Genomic DNA, 24717 nt, shown 5'->3' with positions numbered 1-24717 from the left:
AGTACCTGTAACTTCATGTCCCAACAGCAGAGTCGACAGTTTTTGTCACACAGAAGATTGTGGTTCTTTTTGGCCTCTCCTTCTCCCCTTCAGACAGAAGAAAGGGCAGTCAGAGAAAATGTTTAGATAGTAAAATATGAGCACATCCTTTGAGGGACCACTGGGATTAAAATGATAAACCTCCTGTTGTACAATTGGCTGACATTAACCATAGCCTTAACAGTGTATCTTTTGCCAGTATATTGTTAAATCTATTGGGATAGGAATTATATTTTAAGCATTACTTGTTAGATTCCCTTGTGCCCCAGGACACATTGTTCATGTTGACGAGGGAGTAGATCGTCAGAAGCAGGTATCCACTTGGGATACAGATGAAATACATCAGACCATACACAATCATCCCTGGAGGATAAAACATAACAAAATGAGTTTTAAACAGAACAAAGCATTCAATTAAAAAATAATCTTTGTTTCTTATACATTTTTATGTAAATATATTGTATGACATAGAGCTATGGACATAATGCTCAGATAGTTAGAGCAAACATACCAAACTCCTCTGGGTGTAGTATGGCTGTCACCAAGTACATGATTGCCATTGAAACCAAAAACAAGCCAGTGGGGGTCAGGAAGGTGCCCTGAATCACCATGTCGCCTGAATCAGAAATGAGGCGTGTTTAATGGGTTTAGGAGACTTACAAATATTTTAATAACGGAGATGCGTGATGTTTCAAAGACTGTGTACCTACCAATGATTGAGAAGAAGGATGCAGTCATGAGAAATGCATACAGGACACTCATGATGGCAGCGATGGTTATTTGGGTATTTGCCTTGGTTATAAAGCATACCAGGATGTAGAACACTGGGGGAATGCTTGCAATGATGATGGAGAGCGTACCGGTGATTTTGAAGACGAATTGGAAAGCACCTGTAAAGATAGAGAAGGGTTGTCATGTATGGTCTTTGAAAGCAGCTGCAGAAGCCACTATGTACTTACAATTTGACTGATACAACAACTCAGGAAGTATTTGATTAGTCACTTAATGGTTTAATATCCCCACCTTTGTTAGATTTTTTTTAGAATTGCTAGACTGTCAAAATGATGATTAATACTTTTAATGTAGGACTACAATGCTGGTTATAGGTTGTGTCTATACTATAATACAGCTACCAACAACTCGTTAGGACTGTAGCTTCAGTTCACAGGCATTCTCTCCCTGCTACAATGCCTGGATTTAAAGAAGCACAGTGGACAGATGGCGTCATTTGGTTTGGCTGTATTTCCATCTAAAACATAGAAATAAATTTTCATGTTGGCATTTTAACCACTTAAGTGAAGCACAACCAGCACAGGCATGTACGTGATAATAATTGAAAAGGACCAAAGGCTGGTGGTGCCAGCACTGCTTACCTTAGCCCAGGGAAGCTTTATGTTGCAACTGTAACTCAGGCTAAATACTGCTAGTGCTGTGCTCATGGTGATTAACACGTCTTTATTATCATATAAATGATTTACTCTGGTCTTATATAAGAAGGCTGCAACAGAGAGTGCGACCCCTCTTTGTAAAGTATCTTGACATTCGATTATGAAAACAAACAAATATTGATTGATGATTAATAGGTGTGATATGTGGTGTAGAGAAGCTTGGAGTTGTCAAAAGACTAGGAAAACACTATACAAGCTCAGACCATTTACCATTTTAATACTTTTTTTTGGTCACAGTGTTTAATTAGTTTATTTTCATTTATAGATTGTTTTTTGAAGTGTTAAGAATGTTTAAGTGTTGAAGAGTGCTAATTTGGTAAGTAGCTGTGATGCAGATAGAACTCAACATTACTTGAACAGCCCTTTGGAGCTCTTGTAACTCAGATGAAACAAAATTTACCTTAACATGTTAGCTATTAGAATATCAATCTAAAAGACATTTCTTTGTTACTGATTTGTTCTCAAAGTTTCAAAATGATATACAAAGTGACTTTCAGCAGATTTAGCCTGCAGTTAATGAGTGTCACACTCTGAGGGGAAAAGCACTTATTAGGCCCCTTTATGCAGACCATAACTGAGTCAAAGAAAGTGGGTCAAAGTGGACACAGATAAGTGGAGATAAGACAAAAAGGATCAACATGATAGGAGAAGACATGTTTAGTTAATTTATCAGCCTCCATGTAGGACCTGAGCTTACCGGCAATCATGAGAGTCACAGAAGCTGGACCAAGGATTGATGAACCGACAGTGAACATCTGGTAGAGGATATACAGCCTGGAGATGGACGTGTTTCTCTTGACCGTCTCAGAGCCACTGTAGTTGTAGTCACAACAACAGAATAGTATGAATACAGAATGCAATACATTAGAATTGCATGTTTAACTTCTGATTAAACACATGTGGCCTGGTTTGCTCCTGAATACTCTAGAAAATATATATCTAATCAGAATCAAATCATTAAATTTCAATCTGGATTTTTATCAGTTAAGCTGACTGACAAAGTCCTCAGCTGAGAGTCTTCAATCACATTCGACTAAGAATAAATAAGTTACCTATGCAGAAGGTCCAGTGTATTAGCCAGCGTAGAGGGTCCCCATCGTCTCCTCTGGTTATAAAACTCTTTGAACTCCTGTGGAGAGTTGGTGTATGCGTCTGATGCTGCATTGTATTCCACACGCCAGCCTTGCTGTAGTAACAGAGTACACAGCCAACGATCCTCGCCTTGAAGCACAGTACACAAAGGGAAATAAGAAAAATGCACAACTGTCGCTGAAGAATTGAACTAAAGAGAGGGCTCACTGACCTTGGTCATACTGCACATATTCTGAAGCTCTGGTTGCAGTCGTTGTATATCTCTTTAGCACATTGTCATCCATCAAAGCAGATCCTCTAAACAGACTGAAACATCCTGGACTGCACAGCACAGAGCCAAACACATGCTCAGCGGTTTTTTGGAGCCAGTGGCCTACTGCGTACTCAAACTTCTGGTACCACACCATGGGACCTAGATGGTACATAGGAAGAACGCATGACAAAGTTACAAGATACAAGGATTTCAACCAAAGCTATCAAAGTTAACTTAAATTAACAAATTAACTCAAACTATGAGGTTAAAATGCTTTTAGTTAACTGAAACAGAGTAAAGGTTTGCAAAAAACAACAACAACTAATTAAAACTCTATGGAGTGCTTACAAAACAAATTAAAATAAAATAAAACTAGGTAAATATATAAGAAATCCCATGTTTTTTATAAGATTTATCTTTGGATTTTTTATGCCTTTATTTGACAGAGGAGGACAATGAATAGAGTTGGAAATGGGAAGAGAGTGGGGAGAGACATGCAGCAAAGAGCTACAGGAAGGATTTGAACCTGAGCCAAACAGAGCAACTAAACATGTGACGTAACCACTAACGAGATGCGCGTGCGCAGCAGGAATAATGTGAATCATGGCGACTATAGACATGTCAGTACACGACTTTTGTCATTTTTGAAAAAAAAAAAACAAAAAACTCACTGCTGTTCTCTGTTCTTCTTTTAACGAAGAAATGTCATCAAGTTCTGATAAAACTGCCACTTTAGCAGCATCTACGCTAAGCTCTTCTGCCATAACTGCACTGGCCTCTTGTTGCTGCTTGCATACTCCGTTGGGCCTGGGAGTACTGCCCCTAATCGCTGATTGGTCCTGTCACTTTCTAACTGGGGCCAAACGGTTCAGACAGGAGCTGTGCAAGATGGATTCGCCAGTGAAAAATAAGGAAATGGGCGAATCCATCTGCTTTGCAAGGTTAGAGCTTTGTATGATGAAACCATATAATCCTCCCCTATAGAGGTCAAACCAATTTTAAGCTAAACACATTAGAAAGATCAGTGTTAAAAGTTTTAAATTGGGTACTTACCCATACCAGTAGGATGGATTCTACCACATGCTGCACCTACGGTTTCATACATCCTCAACCTGCCAATCAAAACATCTTAATTAGCATGTTTGATTTTTTATTTAGTTGAATACTAACGGAAAAATACTTCATTAGCTAAATGCTAAACTGACAGCTAACTGGTCATTACCTCCTTCATTTGGTATTCAATTAAATCTCTATTCCAAATAAATAAGTTATTGTCTGTCTTTTACCTGTCTACAAGTAAGACCACAGCCTTGGGCTGGAAATCGGTGTCTCCGTCCAGAGCCAGGATGTAAGTGTTTTCGTCTGAGATGAATCTTCTTTTGTTGTCACTCTCTTGTTGAGGCAGCAGGAAAGACTCACCATCCACAGAGATCAAACTGTCTCTGCGGGGCAAAAACTGGTGCTGGATAACACAGGATATTTATTTAATATATTTAAATATCCATGACATGCTTTTAAAACATGAACATGTACATAACTTTTGAGGAAATGTCTTACTTGTGGCTTCTGAGGGTTCTTGGCGACATAGCCCTTCCATCCCAGTAAATAATAAAGATACATGATCTGAAAATGATAAGTTGGGAATTTTGTAAAAATCCAGCATATAAAGAGATGGAAACCTTTTTTTTTTTTAAGATTTTATTTTTGGCCTTTATTTGATAGTATAGGACAGGGGATAGAGTTGGAAACAGGGGAGAGAGCGGGGAGAGACATGCAGGAAATAGTGCCATGGGCCGGATTCGAACCCGGGTCGCCTGCGTATATGGCATGCGCCTTAACCACTCGACTACCGGCGTGCCGAGATGGAAACCTTTTGCACCCCCCACAGAGGACTTAACAATTTGTCTGTTGATTAATCTGTGAAACATGAGGACACCATACTTAAAGATACAAAAATAAATAGAAGAATATAACTGTTATTACAAAGCTTTGTAAAAAAAACAAACAACTTGATTCTGGTAAGCTAATTACGCATAGCAATGCTTGCTATCCCTCAACAGATCACTGTGAAGAAGCTCCTATTACAGAGCCTGGAGGACCAACTATTATCATATCAATCTGCAGGAAGAAGCCTCATTAATCTGACATTGATTTGTTAGCTGTGTGGAAAAAGAAAAAGGAGGGCTCAACCACCAAGGAAAGAGGTCAAAAGAGTCACAACTGTGTGCGATGACAGAGAAATCTATAGAACTGAAGATGACACTTGCAGTTAACATTTAAAGGAATATAGATTTATGGTGGTGTTTAAAGATGGTGAAAGGAAAAGATGATGCCAACTGACTCCAACATAACAAGGCAAAAAAATCAGTCAGCCAGCTGCTGCGTTACTTCATGTGAAGCTGTTCAGCTCACCTCACCTCACCATCAGTGGAAATATTTGGTCTAAAACAGGTCATGAAAGCTAGTTTAGCTCACTTTATGAAAGCTACCAAGTCAAACATCTCTATGAAAACAGTTTTAACTGGAGAGTCACATGGACTATTTGTTTACCAAAAATAATATAATTTTTAAAGCAATACAGTAATATGCAGTATGATGCATTGTTGTAAATTAATTACATTAAGATAGCAGAATCAGTTGCAGGTTAAGAAATACTGAGTTGCTTGTTACTGTGGAGGAACCTCTTTAGGGTCAGACAAGTCCTCGGTGTGAGTCTGTTAGGGTCCTTTTGTGATAACTTACTGCATTATCCTCTACTTAAAATCTGACAGATTTTTGTTTTCATACTTAGATGAATAACTGTAGAGATTTCCTCAGAGTAATGCATTCTGCCGCCAATATAAATAAAGGTATTCAGGGCAAAATAATTCAAAATTAATTTTCAAATGAACCAAAAACAATTAGTGAAGTGACAGAAGACGTATCTTTGGAAGGTGACATGAATGTGGGTAATTTTTTAAAAAGGCGATTTAGAAGCTGGCACATGCATTTTGGTAATTTTCGCCATGGATTGCACTCTCTGTTAAACTGCATGCAAGCTTTCTTTGTATCGTGCACACTTGTTTGACTAAATCCCATTCATGTTTTATTTGTATATTGCACATGCATTTTAATTAATCACATGCACATTTTATTCATATCTTGCATACCTTTTTTAGTAAACCCAGTGCAAGTTTGTTTCATATCTTGTTTGCCCATTTTAGTAAATCATGTGCATGTTTAATTGTATCTTGCACGCAGTGTCGTGCACATTTTTTGTATTTGCACTAATGTTTTGGTGAATTGGTGAATATTTTATTAAAATCTTGCTCAGTTATTTTAGTTGATTGCATTCATGTGTTTTGCTAAATTGCCTTAACGGTTTGCTAGTATCTAGCACTCGTGTTTCAATAAATTGCGCGCACATTTTATTCATATCTTGTACATTGTTTTTAAAAATTGATTACATTTTATTCATATAATGCATGTGCATTTCAGTAACTGCATGCATGTTTCAATCATATCTTGTACGCTTTTATTATTAAATTGTGTGCACATCTTGCACATGCATCTAAATAAATCACATGCAGGTTTGATTCATATCTTGCACACACGTTTTAGTAAATTGCATGCACATTTTAGTTGTCTCTTGCATGCTTGTTTGAGTTAATTACATGCTTGTTTTATTTATAACCTGCAGGTGTGTGAATCACATGCACATTTTATTTGCATCTCGCATGCATGCAGTATTTCTTGTGTGCTATTTATCTGTATTTCACCTGTGTTCAAGATTCATTTAAAAGAATCCTGACAGCATAATGTGGCACCATTTTCCCTTGTTGCCCTGTTGCTATTTTCTCCTCTGTAGCTTGCATTTAGATGAGCAAAGAACAAGGAAAAGGATAGCAAGGCATACTGAGTGTTTGGATGAGTATTTTCTAACATGATTTGTATGACAAAACATTTGAAGTTATACAGGATAAACAACCACAGAAAGCATCTCCTTACCTGGGACCATCTCTTCTTGTTCCTGATCAGACTCTTGTCTTTTAGGTGAATATACAGCATGTTGCCCTCTGGCATAACAAACATCAGCCTGCCACCATAGGGAGCCTCGATGATGGACACCTCATCCGGTTCTTTGTTGGTAAACACCCTGAGTGGATGAAGGAATAGGTGGTAAGATGATGAGACAGGTACATGGGTGGATGGCCATATAGACTGCCAGACTGATGATCTCACCTATAAACCTCATTGACAACATCAATCAGGTCCTTAACGTAAGAATTAACCAGCCTTTGCCCTGTGTCCTTGTCTGTCATGAAGGCGTCATCCATGTAGATGTGGCACTCAAAGTCAAAAACATCCTTATGTTCCTCCTTCGGATCTCCTCGATAGCGATCAAACCTGAAACAACAATGGACCGCTGTAGCTCAACTGCAAAGGTCTCTGACTGAAGTATTTTCTTTTTCAGTGTCCAACATCAAAGGTTAATGGAAATTAAAGGACGAATACAATTTCAGTGTTTACCATAAAAAAGATTAAGCACTACAGCCCCTTACTGCCTTTAATTATGAGCAGATTCATTTGATTTATGTAGTTTTTATTAAAGAAATTGTAGAATCTGCATACTTTTTGAATGCACTGTATTTGTGCATCACTGCAAAACCAAGGGAGATGTATTTGGTCGATGTAAAGTTTCTTTTCAGGGATATGAAAAGGAGAAAGGAAACTCGTGCTGTGGGTTTGATAATAGTTAACCCTGAAGTTTACACTGATGTTGTCTCTTACCTAAACATTGAAGTGAGTATTTTCAGCATCTCATCATAGGTCTCATGCCACATTGTAGCACAAAGATAGATGACACAGTTCTGTATCTCATCACGGCTGTAGACAGGGAGAGACAGATGATCGTTTTTTATGCATTTGATGTTACAGACATGCACATAATTTTGAAAATCAGAATCAAACAGAGCAGCAGTTTGTTACAATTTATAACTATCATTGCATTTTTAGCATCTTTGTGCACTATTGTATGATGAATAAAACTCTCCTTAAGCTTGAATGAAACTCAAAAAGAGCCATTAATGTGTGGGCCAGTGTAAAACTATTTGCATTTTGCCATAAAACTGTATTAAAATAAGAAAGAAAGAAATATAAGACACAAAATGAGACAATCAGATAAACTCTCCAGCCCAACTCATCTTACCTCTCCAGGTTTCTGGCTCGTGGCACCTTCATCTTGGTGTTGAGCAGCAGAGACAAGTCAATGAAAGCAGATTCATACAGTCGTCGGACAAACAGCTGAGAAGTTCTCTCTATACGCTGGACCTACACATGGTAAAGCACAAAGGCTGTTAGTTTTTTAAGAAAGGAAATAATCAGCTCAGTTGTACTTAGATAACACCGGAATTCTGTGACGTATCTCTCCTCTTAATTTGGGTGAACTGACCCTTTAAGAAACTACTTTGTTAATGTAAATGGATAGAGGGTTAGTGCATGTCTGTTGGTGTGTTTATGGTGATACCTCCATCTTCCACACGTAGTAGGTACAGGTGACGAAGCCTGCCCACATACAAAATCCCTCCAGTGCCAGCATTGCAAAAGGCCACTGCAAGTAGTAGCTGTAGGTAAGATAATAGGGTACAGTTTAAGCGCATTTTTTTTTACATGCTTGAAACCTTAACAGATTTTAGTATGCCACTGTTTGATGTATTTCACTTGGGACATTTCACTTGAAAAAAAAAAAATCATATTTCAGGCACTTAACCACTCACATACACACATTAACACACAAACACGTACCTGTTCAGTGAAGTTCGACAAATGCTTTTTGTGACTTCCACTAAAACCATCGTGGTTGAGTTTACGTGTCCCATTGACGCCAAGCTTGCACAAAAAGCTGCAAAGGAAAAAAAAATTCTCACAACTGCTCATATCTCTGAAGTTTAAACATTTTTCTCTTTTATGTATGAAATTATTAGCTAGAAGTATGTCTAAGCAGAGCAGAAAAAAGAAACCTCACATGTTATGCTCCCATGTTCAGCTCCGTCCAATTTTTGTGCCTGGGTTATAAAAAGTATCATTCCCACCAAAAGCACTGCAGGTCCCGTGCTACACACTGGGAGTGCAAAACTCATCCTGACTGCATGAATCTTACAGGCCACCACACCAAACCAGTGACAGGCTGCAGCACAGAAGGCCTTCAACAAGAGGAGAGATGGGTATGCATTAGCAAAGCTAGAATTTACTTTTAGGGTAAAAAAAAATACAGGTTTTATGTTCTTGGAAATCTCAAAGTTCTTTGAATGGATTGCCTAATCTTCATTCAAAGAGCTTTTCTAATGGAGTAGATAAATTAATAAATTAGCAGGCCACAAGCATGTTGAAAACAAAAGGCCTTTGCACAGCATGTGGCTTCTACCTTTGCTTTTGCTAGAAGAAAAACTTTGGTTTCAATGGCATGTAAGCAGCCATAGAACCAAAACTTTGTGTTCAAGTGTTTCCACTGCAATTTCATTACTGGAACCCATCAGTAGTTACCTATTGGCAATTTTACCCTTTAATCAGCATTTTCAGGTAGAGTGTCTACATACAGGTACAGGCACACATCTGCCAGTAGACACTGCATCCTGTTTAGTGGAGTTGTATACTTCAATTCTAAGCACACAGCTTTTATGTTACTATACAACTAATTTACCTCTTTACCTCTTCTCCATTAATCCATCTGTTCATTACTCATTAAATTAGATAATTGAATAATTTTATTGCAGCCTCTTCCACCACTCACCGCTGCACTATTGTCTCACGTACAGTAGAGCTGCTTTTTGTGTTTATTTACTGTTTAATATTTAATGTTTGTACATAGAAAACACCACTATCAAAGTCAAATTGCTTTTATGTCTGTACAAACTTGTCCAAAACAGCTAAAAAGAATTCTGATTTTTGTACCTCAGGCTGCTTGTATGACTGTAAACAAAGGGAAGTCCCTAACAGCTCACTGCTCACTACACTAAAACCCTTGGAAGATTAGCCATGACTCCCAGATGCCTAAATCTTTGTCAGATAATACCTAGGGCAGGATTGTTATTGACTTTATCAACAATTATGGCAAGATTTTAAGGTGGTCTAAATACTGTCTGAATGCACTGTATGTCAGATCACTTTTTAAACCCATATTTTTAAGATTCCTACACAAATAGTTATTATTATTAAGATAAATTCAGATTGAGCAGCAAAGCTGCAAGTCTTAGTATCTGTCCTCCAAGAAAAGGAAAAGAAGGGGATCATTATTCGTAAATTTTGTTTAGCACCCATAAGGCATGCTAATCATCTGTACCTATCTCTAACGGTTTATCTTTCTGTTTTACAGCCTCTCCTCCACCCACCTGTAAGAAAAGCAGAAGCAATCCTGTCTGAAGCAATTGCCTGTCTTCATCTTCATTCAGGTTAAAGGTCTTCCAGGTGATAGATTTAGCTATTAGGTAATGGTACAACTGGTATACCGCTCCTGCAAAGAAAGTAATGAACCATATCAAAAAATATATAGAGAGAATGGTCAGTGAAGTGATGTAAATAAGAGGCTTTAAAAGAGGTGGAAAAAGTAAAAACACAAAAAAAGATGTTCAGGTGAAAATCAAGAAAATCAGGCTGTTGCAACACTTGTATGCATGTAGTGATGAATTCATAAGTACATCTTCTCAAATTAAAACTGAACACTTCATCATAGCTTTAAGCACTCATCAGTATCCATCTATTTCCCTGACCCTTCTCAAAGCTGTCTGTTCTCTGTCTGTTAGAAAAGAGGATTTTTACAGTCCAAACACTGCAAAACACCACTGTGTTTGGTGTCCTAAAGCTGAAAACATTTCATCGGCTTGTGTAATTTAGTCAGCGTGATTTTTTGTGTTGTTTGTTGATTCAAGCGTTGATGGCAGATAATTACCTATCACTATTATCCTCAGAATACTGCTGATGACAAACACAAAGTCTCTGAATTTGTCCAGTTCTGACAGCTTCTCCTGCAGGGAGATATCATGTCAAGTCAAAACATTTCTACACAACAAATGCTCAAAAATGGAGCAACAATCGTCTGAATAAGCTGCACATCCAGGCTACATAATAACCCTAGATGACAATCCATGATTAAAATAACTTTCATGCTGAAAGTCATGGTGCTAGCATTAGATGGCTAACATTAAAGTAGTTTCCTTCTTTTTTCTGTTGATGTATCACAACAAAAAAACACATTATGATGATTAACTTACCTGCATGCTGTTTGTAGCTTGCAGAGGGTTTTCCCACCAGCAGAGGGAGACCAGGAGTGAAGCAAAAATCCCAATTCCAATGTAGATGTAGCAGTCAGGGCTCTGTCTCTCCACAAATGATGTCACACGGACGTTGTAGTCGATTGCAACGAGGCAGTACCCTGTTAAAAGATAATTGGACAGTTTCTTATAATGCTCCAATACGCCTAATTTGTTCACTGACTATATCAAAGCATCAAATCCTATCCAACAGTATCTGCTAGTAATGAGAATTTTTCTCAACTGTGGCATTGATGTGTTTATGCACAGGCAGGATTTGCCAAACACTTGGCAAAAGACATGCTCTTGTAGACTCTATGAAAAAACATGTATTTCTGTTTATTTGGAAAAATTTTCTTTCACCTCAATGCCATATAAAGAGCTTCATTTTTTTTAAACCTTAGCAAAGCATAGTAACCACTCTCTAGCATTTAAGTACTAAGCTCTGCAGCTGGTGCTTGAATGAATGACACTTTTCCAGGTAGGTCACACTCCATTAAAGTTTTACCAGTCAGCACGTCTCTTAAAAAGTCTAACTGTGAGTTGTTTTCTTCCTTTTGAATATCTAGATTGTAACATTCTTGCAGCTGTTATTTGGATGCCCTAACCCAGTTTTATGGTTCCAGTTTGTGACTCTCAAATATCAGGCAGTTCTTCTGTTAACAGTGACAGAAATGCAGTACTGAAAACACAACTCAGAGGTGGGAGTGAAACCATGACCTGCCGACCTTGGTTTTGTGAAACCTGAAAGAAAAGCTGAACTGAAACATGTTTTTGTGAAGCAAAGAAGTACTGTCAATCAAGCCAGGGATTGGAGAGGGATTTGACACTGTGGTTTGAATAAGGATACTTACAATGCTTAACAAATTTATTTGTTATATTTGTCTCAAAGACCATCCAGCATCTTGAAGTGCTTTAATGTGGACTCTTTAATTTTCAGTGAGCTCTCCACGTTTTACCATTTTGAACAGGAATGAGGGATTTCAAACTGAATTCACCCAAATTTGAGCCGGCTCACTGGGCTTCTCTGAGAAGTCAGACATTAATCAAGTATAACATTCAAGCACTAAAACTAATTTTTCTGTTCAAGAATGCAAGTAAATAACTTTAATTTGACATATTAATCAAGAAATATTAATGTGCTTTTCTATACCAATAACATATACAATGGAAGAAAACACGACAAAATCTGACCCACTTTGTACTACAACCTTCATACTCTTGGATGAGTTCTGGTAACATCCTGGGTGGTTACTCAAGAGTATTATTCCACAGATGCTATCATTTATTCACTACATGTGTGCCCTCTGCAAAAAGTTGCACCCTCCTTTTATTGATACAGATTTTCTACTGCAATATTCGAAAGATTTTTCAATTTTTTTAGCATTTCCAGCCAGGTTTTCATAAACAGCATAAGAATGCCCTTTAAAACTGGTGAATAGAAACCTCAATGTGTCAGCATTTCAAATTTCCCTTTTTCATATCTAATTAACAGCAAACTAGACTTTACCGTACCATCTTAAGTCAGTCAAATGTTTGTGTTTAGCTAAGTATACAAGTTTCTCGATGTAAAGAAAGCATGAGGAGGCTGAAAATACAAAGATTTACCTGCAAGTGTGAGAATGAGGGAGCAGACAGGGAATAGGATTTTCCATCTGTCTCTCTGGAGTCTAAATATGATCTGCAGAATAGCAGACATGATACAGACTCCTCCGCTGATGAAGAGGTTTGTTAACACGTCAAACTGAGGCATAACCACAAGCACCAGGACTGAAGTGCCCAGAGACACCAAGCACTCAATGGTACAAATCTGAAAACACAAAAATTTCTGTCATTACATCAAACAAGCAACATAAATTGAGACTGATATTCACAATAATCTAAATCTTCTTTCACTGAGTCACTGAATGTATTTAAAGCTACACTACTATACACTGTATGTAGGAACACAACCCTCCTGCAACCAAACTGACTGGATACTACTAACTTCTTCTATACTTGCAAGATAGAGAGAAAGATAAGCCATGATCAAGTCTAGGTTAATAAAACCAGACTATATTAGTGAAGAGCTAATTAAAGTATCCTCTAAATTGTCTTTTCAAAGATCAGCATTCTGGGCTGATAAGGCTCACATAATGACAGAAATACAATTTCTGTGTTACTGAATCTGATCATGTTTAGATTTTAATTAGAAACATATTTTACCTTCAGTTACATACATACAATGTAGGTTTTACATTAAATGAGTAGACGTACAAAAGACATGGTCCTCATGTTGGGCTTTACGAAGCTCTTGAAGGCACACCTCCACAGAGATTTGATAAACACCAGCAGGTTTGGACAGACCAGGCAGAAAACCAACATCAGCATGTAGAACTGTTTTTCCTTTTCGCCACGCATTGAATATGGACTGGACAATGTGGACAACACCAGGAGAGAGCCCTGATTGGACAAAGACACAAAAAATATGTTAAGAAAACCTGAGTTTGGACCAAAAAAGGATCGCCTTGAGGACTACTGATGGGTCGTTCAGGAATGAATCGGCTCTTTTTGGCTCAAATGAAGCCAAACTGGTACCTGAATGAAGAGCCATTTGGGAGCCAAAAGAGCCGGCTTTTTTGCTGAGCCGAGCCAAATGATCCAGATCACTGAAAAAAGCCGGAATTTCCATCACTATTGAGGACTGACACTAACTACACTAGCTTTAAATATGGGTGGAACTACCAGTACATTAACGATAATAACGAAAACGTGTTTTTTTTAAACAGCGGTTTTTTAAACAGCCAGTGAGTCAGAAAGTTATTTTCAGGCCCTTCACAAAAAATACATACGCCTAACATTAAGTGAACACAGCATTCATCCTGATCCCTGTTTGTTCAGATGTATTTTTTTTTTCCTGATCTAGACTCACTGTTACAGTCTTTCTTGTGTTTCTCTTGTGATAAACAAAATGCATAAAAGCTTTACAGTTTGTGTACTTCTGTTTTCCTTCTGGGGTTTTAGAAAGATGTTTAAAGAGTGCATTTGACTTTGTCAATGTCATATTCTTTAACCAATGACAACAAAGTCCTGTATATAGCAGTAATTCTTGCAGCATAAACATAAAGAAGGCTGGGATTTACTGGCAGTCCCTCCCTGCTTTAGCTCTAAGTGTAATGACCTCCTCCTAGGACGCTTCATTGCTTTACTATCCTCATTTACTGTCACACCAATAAGGAAGTAATCATGCTGAACTGTGATCAATGCTCTTTGATTATACAGGAAAACAGAGTCAGTGATATTTTCTGAATGTGCTGTTTTATGACTGAGCAGAGTCCTGTGATTTATCATCAAGAAAAAGAGAGAAAGGCAGGGTCATAGGAGGAAGATGAGAAATCGATAAGAAACAGAAGCAGCATGCACGCACATACTGAGTTAAAGACTTACGGAGAGAAAATGGAGATAACAGTTTAAAATACAAGATACACTGAGAGTGACATAAGCAGAAATGGGGAGCTGATTTCAAAGGGGACAGGTATTGTAAGCCCTGACTTACTGTTGTTTTTGATGGAGCAGGGGTCTTAACTCTCCATCTGTACTGCACATTTATAAACTATTGGTGTAGGAAAATAATGTCCAACTTTTATGTATTAAATTATGCACACTTTGTAATTTTGTTTGGGTAAGCATGAGGAGTTTTCTGGTCTCTATGGAGTTTAGTATGCACCAAACTACCTGATTGTGTTTGGCTTTTATTTTGAAATTAACATGATTATTCAGGTAATCACGGGTTTAAAAATATGAGTTTCTGGTAACCAACATTGAGTAGTGTCTTGTTTGAATTACAGAAGCAAAAATAATGCAGGAAAACCCTGGCACATAGTTTAAAATTGCATCAAACATTTGCAGTGTTTAAATATTCAAGTATTGATTGGTTCTTAACTCCTGGGTTAGGACCCAAAAGTGGGTCGTGAAGCCATTTTCAGTGGGTCAAGGATGTTTGCCTGAAAAAGATACCTGGCAAAAAAGTCAGTGAAGCGCTTTTATTTTGAAGGATATGATGACATTTCTTTGTTTTGCTGCAGCTTTTAATCCATCTTAAGTCTAAAATACTCATTAAAACCTCCTCATTATGATTTAAAAATATAAAAACCTTTGTGTGACAGTTTGTCGATAAGGATGCGGTGGGTCCTGGCTCAAGGCCAGCTGAGAGCCACTGGTTTAGACAGTGTGCATGAATTTGTCTGCAATTTTTCCTCTCCTGTGCGCCCGTCTTAGGGGAAAGATATGTTGTTTTAAAACTTCAGTATTCTGCAAAACTACCTATCATAAAGTTAAGGAAGGATTTATCAATTTAAATCCATCTAGTGTTAAAAAGTATAAATTTTGAAATATCTGACAGCCTTTTACAGACTGACAGACAGTCTTACCTTTGCAATGACAGCACTGGTCAGGACAGCTACCCCCACTATTACAGCCACCAGGTACTGGGCCAGTTGGAAACATCTTCTCTTCTCCTCCTTCTCTGCTCCTACTGGGTTCAACTGGAACGGATCCCATGTATCCCTGACGCACAAATTAAAACACACACAGTAAATTGCTTCAGCTGAATCACTGTTATCCTAATGTATGTGTTAAACCATACCAGGAAAAACACACTCCGTTTTTGGTTGATGATACACAATGCATGTAATGACATTTTTTGAATCCGGGATGTAGTTCGCATCTATCTGTTCTGAATTTTGTTTGCTTCCTTAAAACTAAACAGAAAAGGGACTGTAGATAATTGGCATTTGAGAAGAGTTTTATATTCTTGGAAGGTAGTAAGTCAGACGGCTTCTTTGCCAGTTATAAGGAAGCCACTGAGACAAAATAAAGATTTTTATCGTATATTTTAGTTCCTTTTGTCAGTGGTCTTGTGTTTGTCCACGTGAGTGTCTTTGTCTGTGTTTAATCTAGCAGTACCATCAAAACTCTTGAAATCTTCATGAAAGTATTCAGTTGAGCTGCTGGTGTCCTACATCTTCTCTATGCTGCTTTTAAAGAGTGGGAATGGTCAATGACATTACTAAAACTAATATAGTTTAAACGCTATAGGCTCACACTCAGTAGTAGAGGAAACCGTGTGAATGCACACCCACTTTATCTAGAATTTCTCCAACCAAGCCTCTTGTACAATTTCCATTTGGAGTTGAAGTGAACGCATGAGAGGATGTGTGAAGAAATGTTCAGGAGAAATCTTTGCAAGTGAGCCGGAGAGGGTGGCGATGTTAGGGTGTTTTCACACCTGGAAGTCTCTTTTAAAGTCATACCCCCCCCCCCCCCCCAAACAATCAACATTTTGCCTAAATCTGAATATGACCAAATCTGTATGGACTAGTTAGTGATATCTTTGACTAAAAGGTAATAAGGAGGTAAGGAGGGCTTGTTCTACTCACACGTGCCCCTAAACACATCTAGCAAAATACCACTATTTTGGCTACAGCCTACTAAAGAGACTTCAGACATAATGGGTTTGGATGCTGACGGTTAAAAACATCATGATTAATTCACTAATCACTGGATTAATCAACTCAACACTGCGTAGAGACAGAATCACAAGTTACAGCTGTTTATCTGCCTGCAAGCATATGTTAGTTTGTCTTTCCACTTAACTGTTTGATTAACCACATTATTATTTTTTGCTCTAACATAAACCATTTCAGTATTTGTCAGCCTCTACAGGCTGATTGATTTCATAATCATTATCAGGGTGTGAGTCGTTTCCCAGATTTGATAATATTTTACGATCTTCAACTTTGCCTTAGTGGATCTTAGAAACAGCAGACAGTTAAACCTGCTCTGTATATCCTCAGCCACGCTGGCATAGGTGTGTTTAGATTAATAGCTGTAATGTGCACTCTCTAATGACGCAGAAAAATAAGCCGTCATTTCATAATCAGTAATATAAACTGCTGATAGTTATGCAAGACACTTTAGATCCAAGAAAACTCACAAAGAAAAAGCAACATACGGAAGCAGAGCGAGTCACTTTAGTGTGTTTAGATCAGTGGTGTAAGGAAAGTTCTGGTTCAGGGTGTGATATGTCATTTGAAACATGTTTAACATGTTAATGAATACCAGACAGTATCACTTAGAGGTACCAGTCATTGAAGCTAGGGCAAAGAAAACTTCTTTATGCTGCCTTTACAGAGCCAAGATGGGCAAAGACATTTCCAAAGCTAATTATTTATTATTATTTTATTATTATTTATGAGCCCACCCACAGTGATGGAGGACCCTGGCTTTAAGTGTGTATTAAAAGTGCTCAAGCTGCGTTACCACATCCTGTCCTGTGAGTTCATCAACCAGTCTGTTGTCTGTGCATTTGTCCGGTACACATAATGAAGATTTTTTATTCTTTTTTCATTAAATATATGAATAAACATTTATATTTGTCTTCTGTTATAGTTAAGCTGAATAAGACAGTCTGGCTGCAGACCGAACATCTCTCTCACAGAGCTTTCTTCTGAGATGCTGTCTATTTCAGAGCAGAAATGCTGTAATTTGCCTGTAATTTTTTTTTGTTATTCAAGTGTATCCATAAACAAAGTCTGGCCATTATGTTCATGGAATAACCACATTGCAAACATTACAAACTAAAAATATGCCACAAATAAAAGAGAAAAAGAACAGAGGCCCTATCAGAGATTTTAGAAGTAGTTACATGCATAATTAATATTTCTACAAAAGTCAATGTAGATTAGTTAGCTTTAGCAAATGTAGCTAAAGCTTACGTAGCTATGTAGAGAATGTAGCTATTTAGCTTTCCGGATGCCCTTTGAGCTTAGCTTTAGCTACATTGTCTACAAAGCTACGTTTGCTGCGTTAGAAAGTTTTTATGGACAAGGTTTTTTCCAGTAATCAGTGTGTTTACTCTGCTTTATTAAATGTTTTATGTTCAGGCTTTGCAGCTCAGGTTTTTAACTTTTAGCCTTTGGTATTCTTACCCTAACAGAAGTTTAATCTGATTTTATTTAAAGGTTTTAGCGTGTATTTCTATTCTGAAAGGGGCAGTAACTTAGATGAACGGTCTGTGAGAGTGGCCTTGAAAGATGTACGGTCACCCTCTCAGCTGATTATCTTTGAGCGTTTGATTGTTGGTCAGTGTGAATCAGAAAAAAAAAAAAAAAAATTAATTCATCCCCAAGGGGAATTTAGTCGTTTTGCTCTTATACAAATTCTAACAGTGAAAAAAATAAGAAAAACTATGAAATAAAGAAGTAATGTAAATATATAGTGAAACAATAAGTTCAATAGTATTTGTAGAACGAAGCTATATTCAAAACATGCAGTGAGATAAAGTATTTTTAGGAGACATAAAGCAGTGGATACAAAATTAGCAGAACTGAACAGTAGTCATATTGTAAATCATGACCAATGAATGACAGTGTTATCAAGTTTACTCTTTATATTGCATTAAATATAAATGAGGACGTCACTTGAAAATGTAATCAACTTTACCATTTTTTAGACAAAAGCCAGAAACCTTTGTTATCTATGATGATTATGTATGGTCTCTTTACTCATTTGAGTTGTTAAAACTACAAGAAAATATCCAAGTGAGCGGTTCAAATGTGGACAACCTCAACCTTAAATGAACCCTCATAAAGACATGCTGACTCTGTTACATAAATTTTAGTGTCTTTTATGCCGTAAAAATACACACACTAGATAAAGTATCTTGGTTTAGTTCCTCTTCCTTTTCTTTGGGATTTTACCTGCCCTGATCTAAATTACAGTATCCTTTTCCTTATTGTCCTCTTCACTAAAATGGCACTCTGGTTAAATTTTAAAAGGTTTAAGGATGACACTCCACAGGACAAACAACAATACAGCCATAAAATGCTGCTACCCAGAGTGCATTGCACATCAGTGGCAACCTACATAAACATCATTATATAATTTTCTCTAAATGTAGAGTGTAGCTTTGTGCAGTTATAAGATAAGAGTGTCTATCTAACAGATCAGTATGCAGGGTTCCATTTAATGCTTCAGTTGTATCTAAACTTTATTTCTGCTGTATAATCTTTTATGATTTTGAATAATGTATTGTTAATACTGTAAAATTACAAGACTTACTTTGTTCAGTTTATGATTACATTGGAGACCACCATACTCTTTATAATCTGACATATATTAGTGTAGTTGTGACTTCTTTTAAACCCATACAGTATGTATTAAAAAGCTTACAACTACTCAACAACCTACTCAGGAGCCACACTGACAACAGGTACTTTACAAAAGCCACAATCCAAAATGTCCCTTTCTTCTCCGAGAACAGTTTGTACTTAGGAGAAAGGATTTTGGCTGAATTTGTTAAGAGAAGACAATCATGATGTTGTGCAATAAGGATTGGTTTATTTTTATTGACACCCTTATCGATACCCTGTAATAATGTGATGATTTATCTGTTATGTTGCTGGGAAAAATAAATAAGTATCTCTTATAAACAGCTAAGTATACGATATATACTGTAAGTTTCTTGCAAAAACCTCACTTTTCGTTTTAATGTTACATTTGAACACATCTGATGGTTTTATTTACTTAAACACAATAGTAATTTTAATGAGCCAGCCTTATATATAATGTAAGCTTGTGTCACCTTGTTTGATTAGCTTATGTTTACACACAGTGATTTAAGAGAGCTGACTCAACTCCAGAGACTCCGGAGCAGAATTGGTAAGCTCAAAGGTTGGTTTTTAGATTTCATAAAATGAGGATCAGGAAACATGGGCAGCTCGAGACCTGGTATTAATTATGATTGTTTGGTCAATACAGCAGAGACACAATGGATCGATGTGGTGTCATTTCTGCTGACAATATTTGCCTTAAAATGTTTCTTTATTCAAGTAAACAGATTGAAGTATTCACATAAGAGCAACATGCTGAGTATCACAGGTGTATATATTATACCGTTTTATATAAAACCTGGTATATAAAACTCTAATTCAACAGAAAGTAAAAATGAAAGAAAATGGTTTTATAATGCATTAATCAACATTTTATTCAGAAGATGAGAAATTAAAAGTTATTTTTAAAGAGACCCATCCCAAACAAGGAGACAGACTTCACTGGAGATAGAGGTGGTGTTTTACCGTTCAGCCCTGATAACTTCCTTTTAAACAATATTAGTACTTTTTCCTGCTGCAAGCTCTTTTCACAGTCAAAAATAGTACGTGTTTAAAGAGTTAAAGCTTCCCCTAAAGAGGAGGATTGGCTCCAACTATGTCTAAAACCACTGTGGTTAAGATGTGATTTTCCCTAGGGATGCACAATGTTGGATTTTTGTCTATATCTGATATGCTGATATTTACAAAATAACTTTAGCCAACACTGATATTAATACTGACATTTGAATGTTATTTAGGCCTAAAACTGCAGTCCTTGAAATATACAATTTAAAGATTCTGGATGAACAAAGAGACAAATATCAGTCCTTAAAGCACACTTTAAAGTGTAAGTGATGATGATGGTTAAAGAAAAACACTACAGCTGAGGTAGTTCCAGCCTAAAACTCCACAAATGTTTTTTTTACTGCTGATATAGGGAGATTTTTACATCCAAAATAGCTGTATTATTGTCAGAAAATGTAATATATGCCAATACCATTAAGTCATTTTTAATCTAATATCTGCTGATACTGATATACTGATAATGCATCCCTTCTTTTTCCTGTCATGTGTGATCAGGCTCATGAATTCAGTTCAAACTGACAGGTTAAGCGGGCTTCTGTTGATGTTAATGTGATATTTAAACAAATCCCATGTCCCATATTATCCTGTGTGTCATGTTACATCAGATCTAATAAAGCAGAAATGACAATGCTCCTCAGACTGCATACTTACTTGTGTCTCCCTTCTCTCTTCTTCCCTCTGTGTTTCAGTTCCTCCATCTTCCTCGTCTACTCCACCCTGTGATGGTGGCCTGCGGAAAATCGGAGGGACAAAGAGGCACGTTTTTTAGAAAGCAATAAAAATCTTCTTTTTCTTATTCAATATATCCATCAAAGTAAGATTGTAGAAATGTAGGACTTCCTGATACCCATTTTTACACTGTATGATCGCCACTATTTTAAAGATAGACAGTATTGAAAAGCACTCAAGCTTTGGACATTTTAGAGATATTCAGCAAAATTCCTGAATATCCTTGAAAAATCTTACGTGGTCATGAATTGTACATTTGAAATGTTAAGGCCATAAAAGTCTTCAAAAGTCTTATTTTAACTTGTGAGAGGTTTTAAATTTTAGAAGGCACTTTGACTAAGACATGTCCTTTGACATATACAATCTTGTTTTCTGAGCCAGCCTTATGTCGTTTTAATTATCTTCCTCCACAAATTGTTGGCTAAATATTCTCCATAATTCAGGGAAATTAGAGGTGGATGTTCTAAATATCCTCGGGGAGGACTCCAGACCCCTCTCTGACTTCTGGACTACCAGGTTGCCTCTTATAAATCCTTTTAGTTCACATTTTATCGTGCAAAAGCAGCATTCATTTTTCTGAGTTCATGTCTCAAAAAGTCTTGAATTAGATTTTTAAAAGCTCGTAGGAACTAGGAAATACACACATTACCAAGCACTTTGGTAACTCATAAAGATGAAAAAAGATATTTACAGTCATGTGCATAAGTTTGAGAAATGTAGGGCGTTAATGATTAATCATGGGCCCGATGTGACATAACCCAGGAGTAGAGAAGGCAATCAGGGTGACACATGTTGCAGAGACCGCCGGTGGTTTTCAGGCCCTTGGGTCATTCACAGCACAACCAGGGGGTCATGGCAGCCCTACTGCCTTTAAGATGGTACCGTATAGGCCGCGCTTACCAGTGTTAATTTTGGCAGCTACTTTTAATTTTAGTCTTATTTTTAGTCTTTAAATGAAATGCATTTTAGTTTTTGTCACATTTTAGTCATTTCTATTCTTTTTAGTTTTAGTCCATAAAAACTCCTCATATTTTAGTCTTTACTTTTAGTCTAAGCATTTATTTTCTTGCCTGAATCTGGTGCCAAATCATGGAAGTGTGTTCTATGTACTCTGCTGAAGCTGGGGTCCCTGCTTTCTACAGCTGAGAGGCAGAATAGTGACGGCTGCATTGTTTTTTTGACAGATTTACCCACAGTGGAGAAATATCACAGATTTTGAATGTCTGATGAAAACTACATTAAATTGTAGTCTAGTTTTAGTCACCTTGATGAAAACTAAACTTAGTTCTTGTCAGTTTTAGTCATCACAGATCTATTTTTGTTAGTCTTAGTCTAGTTTTTGTCATGAAAAAAGGCTGCTGATGGACATTTCTAGCATTTCTTGTCATAGTTTTAGTAGACAAAATTAACACTGGTGCTTACACACCACATCCACCCCGTACTCCCCCCTAAGATGTGTTTTTTGTTATTTTTTCAACTGATTATTTTCCCATGCCCCAGATAATGTGCAAGGACATCCAGAGCACAACCGGGGTTGTGTCAGTCCTTTTAGTTGGCGCCCTCAGGAAGCTTACTCAGCACATTTACGCCTTAATCCAGCCTCAACTTTTTGCTTAAAAGTTATTCACGGTACTGTATATCTTTTTAAAACAGGTATCAGAGGAGGAGACATTGCTTATACACTGGCAACTTTTCTGTGCCACAATGTCGCCAATGTTTTGTGCAAGTAAGACAGTTTGCAAGAGTGAGGTTATCATAATTAACTAAAACTAACCAAGTAACTAAAACTAAAAATCAAAAATCATTTTAGTTAACTGAAACTAAATAAAAACTAAGATTTACCAAAAAAACCTAAAAAACTAACTAAAGCTTTATAGTATGCTTACAAAACTAACTAAAATAAAATAAAAAAGGAGACAAAATGTCCTTAGTTTTAGTCTTTGACACAACCATACTGACTGCCACCTACACCAGAGTCTGGGGAGTGTAAAATTGCCTGATCTGACTGGCTAAGACTTCACAAAGTGGTAGTTTTATGTCTGGAGTTGTATTAAAACATCATCATTAAGTACATAAAATGATAAGTGAGGAGTAGTCTGTTTTAATATGTTTTTAAAAATGTATGACTCTCACTTTGCCCTGACATCTATCCGTAAAAAACTAAAACTAACATTAAAACTATTAAAAACTAAACCAAAACGAAGCATTTTTGCTGAATAGAAACTAAACTAAACTAACAAACCAGCAGTCAATACTAATAAAAACTAAACTTAAATGAAACACAGAAAGTGAAAACGAAATAAAAATAAAAACGAATAAAAAAATCCAAAACTATCATAACCTTGTGCAATATTTCTGTGCTGATTTTGGTAATTAAAACAAGATATAAACCGAATAAAATGCCATAATGTCCAAACAAATACAAATGTTGCTTGATTTTTCTTGTATCATATTAAAGTTTAAATTATGGTGTTGTAAAAAAAAAAATATGTTTTTTACCTTTATTGGCTTGAATTCCTCCCTTGTTTATGCCTTTATTTTCAGGTATTCAACTCTCAACTTGAACCTTCTTTCTTCCTCCTTTGCCTTCAGACCGCCTCAGTCGCAAAATGTCCTCCACACTCAAATATCGGCTCACTTCTCTCCACAAGAACAAGATTTCCGTTTTCAGAGTCGACTACAGTGATGTGAAATCCAGAATTACCAGTCCATACTTAGCGTCGACGAGCAGTGTTTGAGTCTTGCCTGTGTGTTGTCAGGTAATCTGTTGGTTTGTTATCTCCAGCTTATGAAAGAGACTGTCATATAAACAGTCAGCCTCTTAAGGTGTGTTCGCGCGTGTGTGAGCTTCGATGGGCAAAGTTTATAGGAATTATACAGAACAGAAAGTGTGAGTGGCTGCCAAAGACTGGAAGGTGACCATGTACGTCAGATACAGTCACCACCAAATCAAGTTACATATTTATATGTATGTGACTAATCAAAGTTTTTCAGTCATCAGTTTTTATTGAGGGCGATACAAAGGTGCAAAGATCACTGACTCTGAGACAAACACACATCTCTATCTTCAGTAATCACATAACTGTAGCTCACGTTGAACACACACACACCCATCAGGAAAGGCTTTTTTAATTAACTAAGACCAACACTTTACTGAGTTTGTTTAAACAACCCAACACTGATCCACCATCAGCACAGTAATAAGCTACATTTAGAGAAGTTACAGTGGGGAGGAAAAACCTCCTTTTGGAAACCTTTAGTAGAACTAGACTCATGTTAAACAGACATCTGAGCTGTCTGTAGTAGCCATGTTTTCTATTTCAGGCCAACCAGCAAACTGCTGCTGTTTTTAACCCCCAAAGTACCCCTTTTAAAGCTTTTAAGCCCATCTAAATGTTTCTTTTGCCCCTTTAAACTCAGCTTAACTCACTGGTTGCCCCTTGAACTTCATTGTTTTTCCAAGCTGATTATTTGATTCACTGCTTTTATTGATTTATTTATGAGCGTTATCTTCTCTTTGTTAGTTCAGTGGTTATCAAATGGTGTGGCTAAGGCTTGGTGTGCCTTAGGAATTTGTACAACCATACATAATTTTTACAACTATACAAAAAAACAAAAAAAAAAAAACAAAAAACAAAAACAGAGCAGAACAGGTA

The 24717-nt window shown here is 37.0% G+C and overlaps 1 protein-coding gene across 1 annotated transcript in view; it reads right to left on the bottom strand.

Annotated features, from left to right (window-relative positions):
* The window catches only part of chs1 (chitin synthase 1), a 33428-nt gene extending 9613 nt beyond the window's left edge, over positions 1–23815 (bottom strand). The window contains exons 1-25 of the mRNA XM_041789152.1: positions 23561–23815; positions 20984–21062; positions 15527–15662; positions 13374–13559; positions 12726–12927; positions 11079–11239; positions 10757–10832; positions 10200–10321; positions 8837–9014; positions 8617–8713; positions 8339–8435; positions 8021–8142; positions 7603–7698; positions 7054–7218; positions 6820–6967; positions 4390–4455; positions 4119–4294; positions 3886–3944; positions 2791–2991; positions 2540–2708; positions 2185–2300; positions 750–929; positions 551–655; positions 285–402; positions 6–87 (exon numbers count right to left, since the gene is read on the bottom strand). Of these exons, the coding sequence (XP_041645086.1) occupies positions 6–87; positions 285–402; positions 551–655; positions 750–929; positions 2185–2300; positions 2540–2708; positions 2791–2991; positions 3886–3944; positions 4119–4294; positions 4390–4455; positions 6820–6967; positions 7054–7218; positions 7603–7698; positions 8021–8142; positions 8339–8435; positions 8617–8713; positions 8837–9014; positions 10200–10321; positions 10757–10832; positions 11079–11239; positions 12726–12927; positions 13374–13559; positions 15527–15662; positions 20984–21030 (3105 nt within the window). The 5' untranslated portion in view covers positions 21031–21062; positions 23561–23815. The remainder of the gene's footprint in view (positions 1–5; positions 88–284; positions 403–550; positions 656–749; positions 930–2184; positions 2301–2539; positions 2709–2790; positions 2992–3885; positions 3945–4118; positions 4295–4389; positions 4456–6819; positions 6968–7053; positions 7219–7602; positions 7699–8020; positions 8143–8338; positions 8436–8616; positions 8714–8836; positions 9015–10199; positions 10322–10756; positions 10833–11078; positions 11240–12725; positions 12928–13373; positions 13560–15526; positions 15663–20983; positions 21063–23560) is intronic.
* Positions 23816–24717: the final 902 nt, after the last annotated feature.

This window comes from Cheilinus undulatus, linkage group 1, assembly GCF_018320785.1.
Source record: "Cheilinus undulatus linkage group 1, ASM1832078v1, whole genome shotgun sequence".
Lineage (NCBI taxonomy): Eukaryota > Metazoa > Chordata > Actinopteri > Labriformes > Labridae > Cheilinus > Cheilinus undulatus.
This window is presented reverse-complemented; position numbering and strand designations above follow the sequence as displayed.